The sequence below is a fragment of the Chrysoperla carnea genome, chromosome 3 (assembly GCF_905475395.1).
Source record: "Chrysoperla carnea chromosome 3, inChrCarn1.1, whole genome shotgun sequence".
Classification (NCBI taxonomy): domain Eukaryota; kingdom Metazoa; phylum Arthropoda; class Insecta; order Neuroptera; family Chrysopidae; genus Chrysoperla; species Chrysoperla carnea.
The window spans coordinates 73,258,491-73,277,558 of NC_058339.1; the positions used below are offsets into that span (position 1 = coordinate 73,258,491).

The following is a 19,068-nucleotide window of genomic DNA, read 5'->3' on the forward strand; positions in this document are numbered from 1 at the left end:
GGAAATGGACTAATTAGGTGATTCTATGAACACCTATGACAAAATTTTTTTCCTAGCATCATTATTTTTAAGCGTTACAAACTTGGGACTAAACTTATAATACTATATATATTTCATATATGCATGGTATAAAAACTTTACTCATTTCGGAAAAAATTTTTTTTTCTTTTTCCCGCCCCTTGACAGTGGCTAACTATTTATGATACTAAAATTATTATTAGTAATATTAATAGTAACTGCAGCACTGTCAAGTGGCGGAAAAAAAGCAGCGCCGTACGGAAACCTGAATGGCTCACAATCAATTTATGAAAAAGTGGCGCTACACTACATTTTCGAAACCACCCTGGTGGAAAAAATATTTGAAAAAAGAATTAGTCTTAATAAGTCTTACGAAACTCTGAAAGTCTTAGAAACTTTAAAAAAGTATTAAGAACTCTGAATAACTCTGAATTAAACTAGTCCGAAAACGTTGAGAAATTCAAAGTTCCTAAGTCTTTTTCAGAATTTCTTATTCTTTCTTCAAATATTTTTTTCCACCAGGGCACAATATAGAAATAAATGGTCTCCTCGAGTTATTATGACTCTAGAAGATCTTTAGCGTTGACCTCGGGCCAATCATGAAGGACTTAAATACTGATTTTATAGACAATACCTGGAATATTTACGTTGAAATCTCAACATATAATTTTTCCGCGATTATAATCGTACATACTTTCTTTTCATTGTTAATTGGAATTAAACAATTCATGCACACAAATGAAATAAATTTTTTTTAGAAATCTACTATACCGATTTTACCAATTCAATTTTTACAATGTTGTCAAGATTAATATTATTAATTACACAATATTGAAAAAATTTATATTTATTGCGCAATATTAGTTCGTAATTTGGGTTTTTTTATGATTCATTAATGTAGGACATCAGTCGAATAGTATCATAGAATATATTGAATAGTATATAAACGCACAGCAACTTAAAAATATGTTTTGTTAATTTTGTGTCACAACAATAGCCCTGTGTGCCTTTAAAAGGGATTTAACAATCAATTTGTATAAAATATAATTTATAAAAAAGTTTAATGTTAGTAAGTTATATTTTAATTTTTTAAACGTTTCTTTTTTCAGCTTAAAATGATCTTAACGATCCTCAAAATGGGAGTTAACGATCCATGAAAAACCAAAATTTGTTTATTTCTCCACCCAAGTAATAAAAGAGTGACTAAAATAACAACTAATATTAGTAATTTTTTAACATTTTATTGACTAGAAGCACACCATGCAAATATTATAAAACAACCGCAATAATAAATGGTTCCTATTCAGATATTTTTTTAATAGAAGCAAGCACTAACGAAAATGTTATTTGATATTAACAATAACTGTTTGATAATATCTTAATTAATAAATTTGATAAAAGATAATCTTGCTTTGCAAGAAGCACACTTTTAAAATAATTAAATTTGACAACAATAACAGGCTTTAAAAAGGTTCAAATAGTAACAAGCTTACCACTGTGGCGCTATTGACAATTCCGCGTTCCTTAAACGAGATGAATTGTAATTTAGTCCGGTGCACTTACGGACTGACCCAAAAGTTTTGACACTAGATTTTCTATTAATTCATCCAACAGGGTTGTTTGGCGACCTTAAATCTGATTTTGACCCATATCTTGGGTTTGAGTCGTTGAACTTGCCTGCGTTTTATCTTCAATCCCATTTATGTCAAAGTACATGCTACAATTGATAGAAAAAAAAGTTATTCGTCTTCATATTCAAAAATTTTTTTGTTTCTTATTGTAACAGTTTTTTGCAAATAGATTTTTAATAGCGCATTTTCTTCCTCAAGAGAATTCAAGCTGAAATTTTTACAGCGTGTTTAGGGCGTAAAAAGTGGGGTCGAGTTCGTATATGAGCAACATAAGTCAATTGGGTCTTGGATCCGTAGAACCCATCTTTTAAATTGTTACGAGGTAGAACAAAAGTTTAAGAGTAAAAAATAAACAACTTTTGTTTGAAAAATTTTTTGTAAACACCACTGTTTACCCGTGAGGGCGCAAATTAGGTTAGGGGCACAAACTGTTTCAAAAAGAAACTCACGAAAAAATGTTTGTCTTTGAAGAGGAATAACTTTTTTTCTATCAACCGTAGCGTGTACTTTATTAATTTAAAGTCTCCAAATAACCGCCTATTGCAAATAACACCCATCTACGATTTACGTAAGTGCACTAGACCAAATTATCAGGGTCCGACAATGAAATGAAAATCCGTTTTATGAAAACAATTTTTTTTAAATATTTCACCTTCGGAAAGGTTTAGAACCTACTGTATTTATTTACAATTACCTTTAAAACACGATTACCTTATTTTAAGTTATATAAAAGTGATCTCAAAAGCTTTTAGAAAAATCGAAGCTTTCCGTAATTATTCCAGAAATAAATAATGCATATTTTGAGACTCTAATTCATACAATTTATTAATTCTAGTTTAAAATGGATTCGATAACAGTGGATAAAAATGTTATCGAAAAGTGGCAACCATCAAAAGAAACACTCAAAGAACGATTTGGCTTTCTTTTTAATAATGAAAGGCTAGCTGATTTTCATTTTATTGTGGGGCCAAATAAAGAACATCGTATACCTGTTCATAAACTTGTTTTAGCAGCTGCAAGTGATGTCCTAGAAGCATTATTTTTTGGTGCTTTAGCGATAGAGTCTAACGAAATAGAAATACCTGACGTTGAACCACAAGCATTTTTAGCATTTCTAGAATTTATTTATTCAGAAGAAGCAAAAATTGATCACGAAACAGTGATGGCTACCATTTATGTAGCAAACAAATACAATGTGCCTGCTTTAAAAAAATATTGTGTGAAGTTTTTAAAAGACAATTTAGATTGCGAAAATGCTGTTTTATTGTTAAAACAAGCGACCTTCTTTGATGAACCAGAATTAGCAGAATCGTGTTCAGATTTTATTGATAAAAACACCATAAATATATTAGCTGTGGAAAATTTAGATTTGGATACTTTAATAACAGTATTAGAACGCGATACTCTACAAATTAGTGAATCAAAATTATATGCAGCTGTTTTACAATGGACAGAAGCAGAATGTGCCAGACAACAGTTACCTCTAACACCAGACAATCAACGATTAGTTTTAGGTCCAGCTTTCAAACTAATACGTTTTCCATTAATGACATTTGAAGAATTTGGTGTTGGTCCTGTTCAAAGTGGATTATTGACTGATCGTGAAGTTAGAGAATTAATTTTATATTTAACAGTCACTCCGAAACCATCTGTTGAATTTTCAGATGTACATAGAGTTGGGGAGTGCGTTGATAAATTATCAGTGAGTACTAAATCTTCAGAAGCTATTCGTAGCACTATTGCTATTTAAAAAAATTTAATTTAATTTTTATCATAAATAATTTCAGACAGTGCGCTGGGTTAAAGCCAGAGGGGGTCAACTTCCTCCAAATGCAGTACAAGGAGGATACGATGAAGGACTTCCTTTGTATGTAGCTCGTGCATATCATGCTCGTGCATTAACTCCTGGCAAACTTCTTCCCAGCCATGGAGTAACTTATATTGCATGGGGAGGCGAGGAGCATAATAAAAGAAAATACGAAGTAATTACACTGATGATATATTTAAAAAACTTTGATTGTTAATTTATATTAATTTGTAGGTGCTTTGTGATTGTAATTGTTCATGGGTACCAGCATCTAATGGTGAAGTACCTGACGGAGCAATTCCAGGAGGGCACTCAGAAGATGGAGAAACTTTATTCATTGGACGTGTAGCTTATCCAGAGAATTGTCTAACGATTGGTAAAATACAAAGCAGTCATGGTGTTCTGTATGTTTCATACGGTGGTGAAGAAAGGCCTTTTCGTGATTATGAAGTACTTGTCGTATAAAAAATATTTTTATTAAGACTGAAATTTTGCTTTTTACGGAGCTTTATTTACTATAACTTGTTTTATTGTATAGTATTATTGTTATTAGCTTTAATTTTTATTTATTTTATATAATTAAATATTTTTATTTTACATAGTTCCTTGTTTCATTTTAAATATCTCCTTCATTTCCCCAGCAAATTCTCGATCAATTAAGCCATTATGTCTATGACTCCAAGCGAGGAACCATCGTTGGACATGTCCACAACTCTAATAGATTTGTGTCATCAAACTTTCACGGTCTATTCAAGTTGATAGACTGATTATATTAAATAAAATGCCTTAGTAAAATTTAAAAAAAAAAAAAGATTTGTGAGTGATTCGGAACACAGCGAAGTACTTAATTATCCTAGACGATATGCTATCTACTCTCCTCAGAACTCAAGAGTTTAATTTCTTACTAGCTTGATACTCGCCCACTTCACTGGTCTTAAAAGTAAAGCCCACCGCGTTATGGCCTCCGCCTCCTTTGCTCTCACTTATCCCCCCTCCATAACACTCGAAATAGGGATAAGGATTGTTTTACACAGGTCTTGATTTATTCAGTTTATGAGAAAAGGTGGCCATGAATTGTATCTAGTTCAGCATTTTTACAGAAACTTTGTAATTTATGGTTCTAAATTTAATTTTTTTTTTAATATATCTTTATAAATTATAGCTCGTGTTTTTTTTTATGTATGAGCTATATTATTGTTAAGTTTCTTTCAAATCCATTCATTAGTTTTCGCGTGAAAGCGTTACAAACAAACAAACATCCTTACTTTCACATTTATACTATATAGGGATATGGCTCCTTACATACTAGCCAAGAACGTTATCTTAACTATGGTTACCAAAAATAAAATTATTCAATTTCAATCAACAAGACATTGAAATTTTTTTTTGTAAGACCAGCTAATGTAACTTTTTGGATTTATCTAAATTTCTTGTTCAATATTCGTTATTTTGTCTTGTGTTCATTTGATTTTATGAATTTACTAGTTTTAACATGTCTACAAAATCAACTCCCAACCTTTTGTCAAAACGTAAGTTTCATGTTTTAAATAAAATAGCACAAGAGATTAATGCAATCCTTTTTTTAACCACTTAACTTAAAGGGACACACGTAAAGAACGTAGAATGGAACGACGGCTGCAAAGAATGATTTTTTTGAGGTCAAGTCGGAATTCTTGTCGATTCGGAGCCCTAGGCACTCTGGAAAAGTGTCCAGAAGAAAAGAGTAGTCTGACCGCACAAAATTTCACATTCTACATTAAAAACCATGTTCATTTTGAATATTCAGAAGGGCAGACTGTTTTCTGCAATTTCATTTTTTCTGTTAAAATCGTTTGATCTATAAATTTAAATTAATAATGTGATTTTATTTCGTAGAAATTAATATACATACGTTGACGAGTAACTCGAGCGAAGCAGGTGTCTTACATAGAAACAATCCACGCAGAAAGCGAAAAATTATTAATCAATATCAACATTCGATAATACCAACAATAAGTGTATATTCACGACGACAAGGATTAACATCCGGAAACATTCAACAGCATATCATTAATATAACAACAAAACAACAAAAAATCACAAAATTTAATTTAAGAAATAAAAAATTAATTAACGGCACATCGGATAATACAGGTCCACGTATTTTATATGAATGCCGAATATGTCGACGACAATTTATGCATAATTGTTCGCTACAATTTCATAAGCGTACACACACTGGTGAGAAATTATATCGATGTAATGTTTGTGAAAAAATATTTACCAGAGAAAAAAATTTAATAAAACATAAAAAAATACATAATTTATAAACAAATTAAAATGATGAATTTTTTTTTTTAAATTGAATTGAATGTCCGATTTCTTTATTATTTAGACACATGAATCGAAAGATTCAGAAACTAATACAGTAGCCTTGTCGTCTGAAAGTACGGGTAGTTTGCGTCAAATTCAGTAGTAGTCTAATAAATAATCCAAGTTTGTGTCAAAAATCGAAGAAAAAAAAACGTGAAAATTTGGGCTGGATTTTAGCGATTATAACCTTACAAGACTAGTTTTTGATAGTAACTTTTCCTGGCGTTTTCCAAGTAGACTAAATTTGCTATGAGACTAGAATCGTCTCTGTAAACCTAAAAGTTTCCGAGATAAAGCAATTCTTCATTTTTTCTAACTTCGCAATTTTTTGCAATATTTTATACGTCACACGAACTACCCTACCGGGAGTAGTTCCATTTACCACCGGCGGACAGTGCTAGTGTTGCTCAGTATTCTAAATTGTTTACTAGATGTCTCAAAAATAAGATTGTTTTGTAAATATTTAGACATTTTTCGGTAGCATGCATTTCTTTGACCCAAGTGTGAAAGGGCAAAGATATCGGTGTTATTTCGAATGTGCCGCCATTTTGGTATTTCAGCTATGTCATGTATTGTGGACCAAAAAGTATAAAATAGAGGAAAATACTTCCATTACTAGCAATGTTAAAAAAGAGTATACGAGTTTCAACGCCTCTAGTGATTGTGTCCAGTCATAAACGCTCAACTCCCGAATTTTGCTTGAAAAAATTATGTTAGCAGAGCGCGTATAGTTTCGTTCTGCGGATCTCTGGGTTACGGGCCCAGCTCCCTTCCATTTACATGCGTGTTTAATACCCGACATCTCCATCTTATAACTCTTTATTGTGGACAAGTGACAAGTCAAAATATCTCGGTAAACAAAAATGACGTTCTATTGACGAAGATGAACATTTCGTCATCCGTGTGTGGATGGAGAATTTTCCATTTAGAAAGTTATTTTTAAATTTTTTATTGAAAGTAACATCTTTAATTACCAAAATTTTGACACATTTCCTCTTGAATGACATCAATAATGTTGAAGTTTCAGATAATCTATAGTTTGAGGAGCAATAGCGCAAATCTTTGCCTTCAATATCTTTACAGAAAAAGTCAACATATGTTAAAAATCGCAAGCTCTAGACGATCAATAAATGTCTTCTTTACCAGAGATTATTCGATTACAAAACCGTTCAAATTATAAGATGTACACTAAATTAGAATAAAAAAAGGCTAAATTTTGAAAAACTTTTTGCATTTAATAAAAAAATTAATATCAAATTTCAATTTAATCGAATAACAAATTTAATAATTCTATATTTAAATAACGAGAATTCTTACTTAATTAAACTAAAAAAAATTAATTATAATTATTGGTCATCATTTTATCATTTTTTTTTATGTAGCAATTCTTCGATTTTGAAGTATATTTTTAATGTTGTAATGATTACCTGGTAATTCACGAGGCCCATTATGTATGACATGTACTTTTGTGGTTTCCGTGTATTTTAACTTTGGTAAAAGCTAGAAAAAAAAATATATTTTAAGACTATTTTTCAACAGTTTACGAATCCTAACATGCTCTCTTTTTGTCTTACACACAAAAAAAAAACCGATTTGAGAACAACATTGAATCAATTCTCCCTTTATCACAGGTAATATAGAAACTCATTACTCTTGTCCATAATGCATTAAATTACAGGAGTTATTTATTATTTAAATAGGTTTAGTATCACGTACTGAAAGTAAATTCACAAAATCCTTACAAAAATAGGCGGGGGAAGGAAGTGCCTTTATTTTAAGAAAAACCGTTTTAGGCTATATCTCCATAACCGTACACTTTAGACCAAAAATGGTAATAACCTTTATTGTAGATAATTAAATTACCTACATTTTTGTATAATTTTTTTTTTTTTTTTTTGTATCACTAACCGTTTATGACTTATATAACTATGACGATTTACTTTTTGACTATTTGACCGATATCTCTTCTAATATTTGTTTAAACAAGAAAATGATAATAACTTACCTTTCAAATCTACAAATTTCCTAAAACTTTTACTTTAAACTTTTTATTCTAATATTAATATTTATGAAGTTATAACGCCTATTTTTGTGAATTTACTTTCAGTACTTGATACGGAACCTATTTAAATAATAAACTGGTTACTACAGTCTCCAATTCATATCTATAGCTGATGACAGGATAGAGTAACTTGCTTGAACGTTGATGGGCCGTATAATAAGCCGTTCGGAAAGAGCCCGAAAGAAACAAGGAAAAGGGAGCTCTGATTTAACATTCATTAATAAAAAAATCAAAAGACCCGACTGAGTTAAATATAGACTTTAACAGTCGGGACCCATTAAAATCTACACCGGCTTGAATCTTACCAATAATGGGTCCCGACTGTTAAAGTCGCTATTTAAACTGCTGGACTTTTTTTTTTCTTTTCAGTTTATATTTAACTCAGTCGGGTTTTTGATTTTTTAAATAATTTTTTTTTTTATTTTACACTTTTTAGTTAGGACTTTTTCATGTTTGGTACTTTGAGGCGCTCTACGATTAATACGTTAATAGATTTGTCTATTTAATATCTATTCAATGATACCCCAAATATGGCGTCTGGTGGTCGCCATATTGAGTGTTCATTATTGCCATACCTTCAATAGCACTCGCAAGGTTACGACAAATCGATTGACGTAATAATCATCAAAATCAGCCCACGTGTTTGGGCTCTAGTGTGCCACATAGAAACGCGCATACATTATTTTTCACAATATGGCGTCTGGTGGTCGCCATATTGAGTTTTCATTATTGCCATACCTTCAGTAGCACTCGCAAGGTTACGATAAATCGATTGACGTAAGAATCATCAAAATCAGCCCACGTGTTTGGGCTCTAGTGTGCCACATAGAAACGCGCATACATTATTTTTCACAATATGGCGTCTGGTGGTCGCCATATTGAATTTTGATTACTGACATCTTCAATAGCACTCGCAAAATTAAGACAAATCGATTGGCGTAAGAATCATTAATATCAGTCGACGCGTTTGATCTCTAGTGTGCACACACATACATTCTTTTTCACAATATGGCCACATAGGAACGGACATATACAGACTGACAAACACATTACCACTCCTTTGCGTTGTTTAGTCAGGTAAAAAGACGAGTAGATTCAGATATGGCCACAGGAGTAAAGCCAACTAGGGCGAGTTTATTAGGAGTCGATAAAAATTGCTTGGAAATGCTTCTTCCTCTACTACAAGTATTAACTATTAAACGTAAAGAGCCGTGTTAGTTTTCGTAAAATTTCTTGAATGGCTTCCAAAATCTATTTTATTAAAAATCATCTTTACTCGTACCTTAGGTGTTAATAAGAAATACTGTGATGTATCTGGTTGAGACGTAGTATCCATTATCAATTCCAATACTTTACGTTCATTCGTAGCATCCATACCTTGATTAATTTCATCGACACATCGAAACGGTACATTCGTTAATTCTTGCAAAGCCAACATATAAATTGCCGTAGCTACCGCACGCTCTCCACCACTTTGAACATACTGATCTAATTCTTGTAACGGTTGGCCAGCACGATAGCTAACTTTAATCGATAAACCATACTCTTCGAAATCCAATTCATTTTCCGCTTTCACAATGCTTACATTACCAGCACATGACATTTTTTGAAAATATTGTTCAAATCGTGTATTAATTCTATCAATTAGTTCTTCTAACGGTCCAAACCATTTCAATTTCAGTTCGTTTAATTGTTCTAACATGTTTTCGATTTGATTAGTCATTTCTTCTTTCTTTTTTCGTAATGATTCAATTAATTTGACCCGATCTTCATACTCTTTGATAACGCCATCGTTTAAATGATCCATACAATCGACTTTCGTTTGTACATCAGTTATTCGTTCTTCTAATTCTTCGATATGATCAGGTAGTTCATCAAATATTTTGGTAAATTTTTTCTTAAACTCCTACAAAAAAAAAAGAAAATTAACGAATTAATCGAAGAAATAAAGCAATACACTGACGATTTTATGAGCAGTAAGACGTATCGGGATGCAGTTTTTTTGAATTCGATTCGTGAGGACGTTTAAAAATTTTGTGAACAAAATCGATGAGGGAGAAATAAAAATTTGGAAACTAAATAATTATAGAAATGAGTCTAATTTTTTTACTCGAGAGGTTTTAGGGAAGGGGGGTTTAGAACTTGAATACCACAACAAAAGAGACTCTCAAGGTACCTGGTGCCCAGGGCGTTGTGATATTCGAATAGTTACATTTATTGCGAGCTTCTAATTTCAGAGCCGCGCTTATTCACGCGATATTTGCTATGTATGCTGCTAATATTTTTATTTTTTTTTTATTTAAATATGGCATGTTGATACATAAAGGCCACTCCTGGTCTAGATGGAAGTTACCCATTTGCAGTACCCCTCTTATGTATTATTATCATTACTAGCTCGGTCCGTGCGGAATTCCGCTCCCGTAGTTACCGTAACCCGAGGCTACCCTGTACCTGTGGCTAGAATCAACAAACATAAAATTTCGTAGAAAAGTGGTGAAAAAATCTTAAACTGTGAGTATATTTTTGTCAAACCTAAATATAATAAGCTTGAAAATGAATTATTATTGGGCCATACCTTTGTATCTGGTGTAAAGCCATCAGTTAATAATTTAGCCTTATCGTAATCATCTTTTGCCTCTTTCTTCAACACTTCATATTGTCTTCGAATACGACACAAAGATGTTTGTAAATTATTACAACTTGAATTCAATGTTTGTTGTGATTGAATTAATGTTGTAACACGTTGTTGTGCTAAAATACGTTCAGTGGATGCTAATTGTGCTTCAATTATATGTGTTTGATACTTTTTAAATGTTTGTGCAACATCATTTTGTAATTCTAACATATCATTAATTAATGATTTCACAAGTATTTCACTTGTACGTTTCTCATCATCAAAATTAAATGTATGTGTCTCCATAGTTTTTAAATTTTGTTCGCTTGTTGCTAATCGAAAACGGATCGATGTTAATTGATCTTTATGAAACAGTAATTCTTTACGTCGATTTATTAATGCGGTTCGTGTACTTATGATACTTTGGATCTGTTGTTCAATGGCTGAAACTAATCGATGTTCTTCTTCTTTGTGTGTGTTTATTGTTTGAATTTTTTTATTAATTCTCGAAATACTGTCCGTGTTTAATGATAATGTTAATAATTTTTGTGAAGAAATTTCTGATATACGTGTTGATTTCTCGTTGGTATATTGTGAAATGGAAACCGTAAACTTTTTTGTATCTTAAAAAAAAAAAAAAAAGAATTTATCATAATTGAGATTTGAGATTGACCTTTTTTTTTGACAAAAATGGAAAGATCATATATAAGTTTTAAAACCAAACTGTTTTATTTTTTATTTTTACATGTTAATTTTTAAGTTACAGACATTTTTACAAGAACTTTTAAAAAAAGAAACGAAAACGTCCGACAAAAAAAATGTTCGTAAAAGATCATATAGCGCCATAATGTTAATTAATAATTATATACACTGTATTCTATTCAATTAACATTATTACGTCACAACGATGTTTTTCGAACATTTTTTTTTGTCGGGAATTTTCATTTCTATTTTGAAAAGTTCTTTTAAAACTGTCTGTAACTGAATTATCATGAAAAAAATAAGTGTCTTTGACCAGGGGGCTTTTTGGACAACATTGCATGTACAGTAGAGTTGCCTATCTATTTGTGTAATAAATTATAATCTGTGAGGAGTTCGTTACACATCGTTTTTATTATTATAACTTATTTTAGCTGAAAATGTACTTATTGCAAATTAAGTATTTATCGTCCAAACTGCCTAAGAATATTTTTGGTTTTTGATTACATATGCTATGTCAGATTACAAGTATTTCGAAAACCGTGCCATTTTTGGGCAAGATTTTCATTTTTTTGGCACAAAAACTCCATAAATAAGACGTTATTATGCTCATTTGAAAATGCAGCACACTCACGAAGTTTTAAGTCCATATTAATCATAGAATCACCTAATTAGTTCATTTCCGGTTGTCTGTCCGTCTGTCTGCCAACACGATAACCCAAAAAAAGAAAAAAGATACCAAGTTGCAATTTTTACAGCGCACTCAGGACGTAAAAAGTGAGGTTGAGTTCGTAAATGAGCAACATAGGTCAATTGGGTCTTGGGTCCGTAGGACCCATCTTGTAAACCGTTAGAGATAGAACACAAGTTTAAATGTAAAAAATATTCTTTATAAAAAAATAAAAACTTTTGTTTGAAATATTTTTTTCGTAAACATGACTATTTACCCGTGAGAGCGCAAATTATACGCAAATTTTATAGTATGTATTATATGGGAATATCAGTTATATATGTGTGACATGTATGTATGTGTAATGTGATAGAGTAATCAACACTGTTTATGCATGGTATTTCAACAATTAACTCAGTCAATTGTTTGTTTTCACTTGTTTTTAATTAAAAAATATAACTATTTTGATTAATAATTAATAAAAACATTGAATTATCAATTTTAAAAAAAAATACTTTAATATACTTTAGTTGATTTATTCTTTCATTTATATATGAATTTGTTGCAAAAAAAATTAATGCAAGTTCTCTATCTCAATTAAAAGCATCTAATAATAAGACGCGTCTGATGACGGGAAAATATGACGTTAATGATGGAGTATTGCTGCTCAAGTGTTATTTTTTTATAATTACCTGAGAAAAAAGTCTGTATCCTTGCTGGCACACTTTCATAAGTATCATTAACTTTAGCTTTACCAATCGGTATTGCATGAATTCGACAATTTCGACATAAATATTTCATAATTGGTTCGGGTCCAGTGAACAATGAATTAGCATACGCAAAAAATCCATACTGTTGAATTCGTTCAACTGGTATCGGTGGTTGATAGGATCGATAGGGGGGATGAGATGCACCTGAATTCACAACATTGACACGTATTTTTTGTTGGACACGTAAATGATGAATTAATAAATTCATGTCGCTAACTTCTTCACAAGTAAACGTGAATAAATCACGAAATGGAATAATATTTTCTATATATTCTGCGTGTTCAAGATTTGTAACGTTTATCTGTAACACAAGTTTATAGTTTAATACAGGGTGTTCCAATAACTATCACAGGTCGGCAGCCATATAGTATTTGACAATCACTTCAGAACGACTAGAAATTTGAGATGTTATCGTGATCATATAGTCTAATAAAATTAAATAAAATATCATGGAAATAAAGAAAAAATTAATGCATCTTTGAATTTTTCCATAGTTGTTTATTAGGTTGTAAAAACTTCGTCTAGGTTGTAAGAAAGTCGATCTCTCGGGGACGTGCCCAACTTCCTTTTTTGGAGGGTAGTTGGGGGTTTAAACAGTTTTTTACGAATTACAAAAAACTATGCATCACATAAAAAAAAAGTTCAATTAAAACTCCTAGCTAAAGTATTTGCCCACATTTTCGTTTTTTCCCACTTGCTAGCTTCAAAATTGACCGAAATATTCAATTTTTAAATGGAATTTTTTTGCTCATTCAATCAAATGTAAAAGTTGTTTCTTATTGAAAAAAATCAACACACTTTTTTTATAGTTTTGAAGAAAATAGATATGAAAGTTTTTTTCCTAAGTTGTGTCCTCACGGGTAAATAGTGATGTTAGCGAAATAATGATTTAAATAAAAGTTTTTTTTTTTTTTTAAGGAACAACTTTTACATTTAAACTTTTGTTCTATCTCTAACGGTTTTCAAGATGGATACTTTTTCATCATTCAAAATGTTGATTTTGCTAATAAAAAGCCACCAAAAATTATTTCGTAGAAATACACACGCTTTCTTGCCAAAAACTTATAATAAATTTTAAACCTTTTTTAAACTGTCAAAAACGCGGGCATCCAATTTGATGACGTAATATGGGTATCACTATACAAAAAACTCAAATAATGTTGACAGATATATTCATAGACATTTGATTTAAATATAAATACTTATCTATGTATATATTATACCCAACTGTCTACACTGAACTAACTGATGGTCTATGACTCATACCGCTATGACATCACAGCAGGGCTTACCCGCGTTTTAGGTCACGTGATACACAGTTTAAAAATTACGATTTTTAATTTTAATATTTTAAAAGAAAAAAGTGCTTTTATGCCTCAAAATCAGAATATTTAGGTATATTTTTACATAAATTTTAACTTTTTTCAAATTTCATGATTTATTTTTGACTAACGATAATACCCTATTTTGGAATGACCCACGCTTATTATTCGAGTATATTTTTAGATCACAACGCCCTATTGGCATCTCTAGGTTAATCTTGAAGTTAGCAAGTCGGAAACAAACGAAAATGTGTAGAATTACTTCATCTAGAACTTTTAATTGAACTTTTTTTTTTACTTGATGAAAATTCTAACTGGATATAACCCCTTAACATCAATATCTCAATGACTGTCAGATTACTTAGACCACACTCAAGACTAATAATGTGTATACCTCTAATAAGATTGGTTCAAAAACATTTCCTTTAAACAAATGACGATTTTCTCTTAACCATAACACACTTCTGTACGCATCATTATCTAATTTTTGTAGTAATTGTAATCGTGCTCTTCCAACATTTTCAAGTACTTGTTTTTCTCTTAAGCATGCATTCAATTCTCGATTTAAATTATCCAAAGTGACATCTTTCATACTTTTTTTATGATTTAATTGTTCAATTTGTGCTTCTATGTCCACTATTTTTGGTATTAGACTATCCATCTCTTGTTTAATTGATTCCTCTACAAAAGATCAAAATAATTATTAAGGTAGTACGAGAACCAAGACAATTATAGATTTAGGGTTATTTGTACCATATTTAGATTTTTGATAATAAATTTTGTTATAATTTCATGAATGTTATAAAATAAGAATAAAATTTTTCGATATCTGCCTTGGTTTTCGAAATATCGAAATCTAAATAATTAAACAAAATTTTCAACATTTTGAAAATTACTCCAGACATCGCAAAATTTTATTCTTATTTTTCGTCTTATATTGTCAAGGTATAACATAATTCATCATCAAAATTGAAAATATATATTTTTTTAATTTGTGCCCCCTCCTTCCGTGCTCATACATCATTAATTGGTCGGGCACAACGGGGTTTTTTTTTACAATAATTTATTAAAGTTTTAACTTTAATTTAAATAATTTTTTTTTTTTAATTTCCACCGACTAGTTTTGGAGAAATCTATGGAAACATATCATCCATTTACCGTTTTCAGACCAATGTTATATATACCTACTTTTGAAATCATTTATTTATTAAAATAATCGAACAAATCCCTCCCCCCCCCCCTTAAAATTTTCAGAATTGATTTAGACTTAATCCAACTTCATATAAAAAAAAAACAATCCTTTTATTCAAAATTGCCCTGTCGTTCGTAAATCCTAAAAGTATTGTTGTATTTGAAAACACACACAACTGTAAAATTACAACTACAAATTTTTATGAAAACATTTAGCATAAAAATTAAAAGTTCAAAATGCAAATCAAAAACAAAAAATTATAAAATTTAACTATTGATAATTGGTAAGTAATCAGGTGGTCTAAATTAAAACTACTGAAAAAGCGGGCCACTTCCTGTCTAATAGTAGAAATTTGTATAGCCAGTTGGCGGGATTTATCTTATTTGAATTTTTTTATTGGCCTTAAAAAATGGTAAGAACAAGTATTGCCACCTGGTAGTTGAAATTGTAGCTACTGAATTTGGGTCTTCTTCTGATTTTAATTGGCACGAATTATTATCGCCAGTTGGCGAGTTTCAACTTCCAGTTATCAATTAGCAAATAATTTAAGATTAAGACTCTTTAAATTGTAAAAAAATAAAAAAGCACCTTCTCCAGTTTTGTCGATTATTGTTTTAAGATCACTTGATAATTTTCTAATTACATTTTGTAACTCATTCTTTTCTTGTTTTCTCCTTTCTTCTTCTTGAAGTTTTTGTTCCAATTCATCTTTGGCTGAATTAATTTTAAAAATACAATCCTCAACTTTATCGATTTTAGTTCTTAATAAATTCATTGAAGTCGTTACAAGTCGATTCTAGATTAAAAATTCAGAAATAATAAAATTATTTTTTTTTAATTTAATATTTTAAAGATTTTTCTAGCTTTAAACTTTACTAGCTGTTATATTAAAGTCGTTCTTCGCTACAAATATTTTTTTAGTATTCGCTACCCAATTAAATCAATTATTGTTTTATGATATCCCCCTCTACATTCTAAAGGAACAACTACTACGTTTAATGAGTTTGATAGGTCTGTGAATGCACAAATCTTTCTATTTTTCCCATAGTCACATCTCCCGAATTAGGCCTCAGATCGAAGTTTGGTAAAGAGCTTTTCCATTTGTCTTGATAAGCTTAATTTATTAGTATAATTTTCTGCTATCAATAACAAAGCACCCTGTATTGTGTAGGATTTAACGAAATAAATAAAAAGTGCCGTTTTTCTCATTTTTGCAGAGTGTATTGTGTAAGTGAAAACCTACTTTATCAATAATGCTCTGTTGTATAACGGTGACAATATTTTTTGCTGGAACTATTTGCGCATCTATTTCTGCAATTTGTTTTTCATATTTTTTAATTTCTTTTTCTGCAACATCCCTATCATTTTTAACATCCAGAACTTGCTTCCGTTTTGTATCATATGTAATCCATCCTAATTTTCCTTCTAAATGTGCTAATGATTTAATTAAATTTTTTTTCTCTTGAATATTTTTTACAGTTCCAGCTATTCTACAAACAAAAAATAATCAACTTATATTTTGCTCGAAAACATAGACCATGCAAGTCTACATTGTATCAAAAGTTAACGGATAGGAAAGAGGTGGGACGAATTTTAAATCTATTTTATAATTCCTAGAATACAATTTAGAAGGTAATCTAATAATAAGAATCATCTAGAGGCGGAAGATCTATAAAGCAAAATATGCACGTATCCGCAAGCGCGAGTGTGGAAGTTTTTAAACAAAACAATTGCAAATTTTAATAAAAATGATCACCAAGCCTTCAGGAACTCTCAATAGTCAAAGAATATGAAAAGGACACAAAAAGGATACGGAAGAGAAACCTCACAGTAGATGAATCTGCTAAAGATATTACCTCTTCATTATCTGGCCGGGAAACATTCAGAGTGACAGTATATTTAGTACAGAACAGAAAATTTTTGTTTTTAAGCAATTTGATCAATTTTAACACTCTGAAGGAATTCAAAATGGAGCAAGTATGTTAGTAACGGTGTATTTGATGGTTTAGAAAAGTGCTTTTTTGATGAATGTATTCATCTACTGGTATATTCAAGATCAAGAGACTCCAGACCTTTCTTAAAGGGCGAGTCTACCTGTCCAATCACCTAGTTTTATTCTGTACATTTCGAGAAACAAGTACATATAAAAAAACAAAAAAAAAAACTAGAAAAAAAATTCCCGTTAACTTGAAAGACAGAAAAGTCGAATTTCTCCGGTTTATTCAAGGTTTAGAAACGTCAGACCTTTTATAAAGGCCGAGCCCGTCTGTCCAATCACCTCGGTCTCTTCTGTACACTTCGTAAAACAAATACATATTAAGAAAACAAGAAAAAAAAATTCCCATTAATTTGAAAGGTTGAAAAGTCGAAATTCAAGGGTTAATTCAAAGCCAGGAGACTCCATACTTTTCTTAAAGATCGAACCCGCCTGTCTAATCACCTGGGTCTCTTTTGTAGACTTTGAGAAACAATTACATACCAGGAAAATCAGAAGAGAAAATTCCCATCAACTAAGCTACTTCGGCTGGTAGTTTCAGGCGCATACTTGCAACTAAAGAACTATAAAAAAAAGGTTTTTAATTATAGTTTTTTATTACGGGGGGCGATAATTTTTTAAACTACCTACGAACGCATAATTTCTTAATTCGCTTCTGAAAGCATCCAATAACGGGAAAATGTGATCTTAGTGTTCTAGAACTCTGCTGCTCAGGAGTTTTTTTTAGATTTAATGCTCCAGTAAACGAGGATTAAACCTGTTAATTCTTTTCTATACCTCCGATTGACTTGAAAATTTTACAATAAGTAGAAAAGACCCCAAGAAACAAAAGTTATATAATGCCGAGAGGGGCTGGCTATCACCTCCTGGATAAAAGCACCACTCGGCACCATATAACTTTTACTTTTGATCTAGAGAGCGAACTTTGCTTAAACCCAAATTTTCATCGAAATCGGTGCTATAAGTCAAAATTTAGAGATTTCGTCTTTTTTTCTTTTTGTTTACTAGAGTATAAGTGTGTTAAGTTGAAAATTCAATGTAATTTTTAATTATTCTTACCGATTATTTCTTTGTTCGGCATCATTTAAAACAACTTCTTGTTTTTCATATGCAGATTCCAATTCTTTATAAGCTGCTCGCAACGTAATCAATTGTTGATGGAATTCAGATAATTCTTCATGTCCTGCAGATTTTTGTGTGTTAATAAGTAATTCACGATTATTCATTTTAGCAAAATCTTGCACTCGATCTTGTGGTAAAAACTGACACAAATTATTGACTTGAATTCGAAATTTTGATATAACATCCATTATTTCTTTTTGATTAATATGTTTTCCATTTAATCTCCATATTTTTGTGTTTGTTTTAGTAAATTCAAGTTGTATCATCACGTTATGCTCATCCTCAGAGCCAGAATCTAATTCCACTTCAATTTTAGCTTCATTACAGTTGCTTTTAACATAATCTCCTAACTAAAACATACATTTTGAAATGTAATTTTATTCAAAATAACTACAAGACACAAAAATAACCTGGGCTAACCTGTGAAGCTCTTCCAATAACTTTTGGATTCCCACCTAAACCAAGAATAATTCCAGATACTATCGTTGATTTTCCCGTTCCGTTTGGGCCTATTATTAAATTTAAATTAGGTCCTGGATACAATTCACAATACCGATAAGTTCTGAAACGCAATTATAAAAAATTAATAATTAATTCTAAAAAAAAAATACCAAATAGTTTTACCCAAAATTTTTTAACGCTATACGAACTATAGTTCCTCTTCGTCCCATTTTGTAACTTTTAAATTACAATAATAGATAGAATATTTTTTCAACGTTCATCAAGCAGAATATTTTAATTACTTTCGTTTTATTTCAATTTATTCCTCATATATGTACAACTCTTTAAAAAAAATAAAATGTTTATTCAAAA

At 30.7% G+C, this 19,068-nt stretch overlaps 2 protein-coding genes across 3 annotated transcripts; one reads left to right on the plus strand and one right to left on the minus strand.

Annotated features, from left to right (window-relative positions):
* Nucleotides 1–947: 947 nt before the first annotated feature.
* On the plus strand, nt 948–3,998 carry LOC123295211 (BTB/POZ domain-containing protein 2-like). Of its 2 annotated transcripts, none has more exons than XM_044876463.1 (4): nt 948–1,087; nt 2,485–3,351; nt 3,437–3,631; nt 3,691–3,998. In XM_044876463.1, the coding sequence occupies exons 1-4, from the start codon at nt 1,082–1,084 to the stop codon at nt 3,919–3,921; spliced, it is 1,299 nt and encodes a 432-aa protein (XP_044732398.1). In that variant the 5' UTR covers nt 948–1,081; the 3' UTR covers nt 3,922–3,998. The 2 variants fall into 2 exon arrangements, with proteins under 2 accessions (XP_044732398.1, XP_044732399.1); XM_044876464.1 differs by having other exon boundaries at nt 948–1,083.
* Nucleotides 3,999–7,182: 3,184 nt separating this feature from the next.
* On the minus strand, nt 7,183–19,014 carry LOC123296234 (structural maintenance of chromosomes protein 5). Its single transcript, XM_044877695.1, has 10 exons — nt 18,880–19,014; nt 18,676–18,817; nt 18,193–18,605; nt 16,381–16,627; nt 15,726–15,933; nt 14,340–14,626; nt 12,546–12,924; nt 10,446–11,107; nt 9,153–9,776; nt 7,183–7,308 (listed from the first exon to the last, which is right to left on the minus strand). Exons 1-10 carry the CDS (start codon nt 18,924–18,926, stop codon nt 7,183–7,185), a joined length of 3,135 nt encoding a protein of 1,044 aa, XP_044733630.1. The 5' UTR covers nt 18,927–19,014.
* Nucleotides 19,015–19,068: the final 54 nt, after the last annotated feature.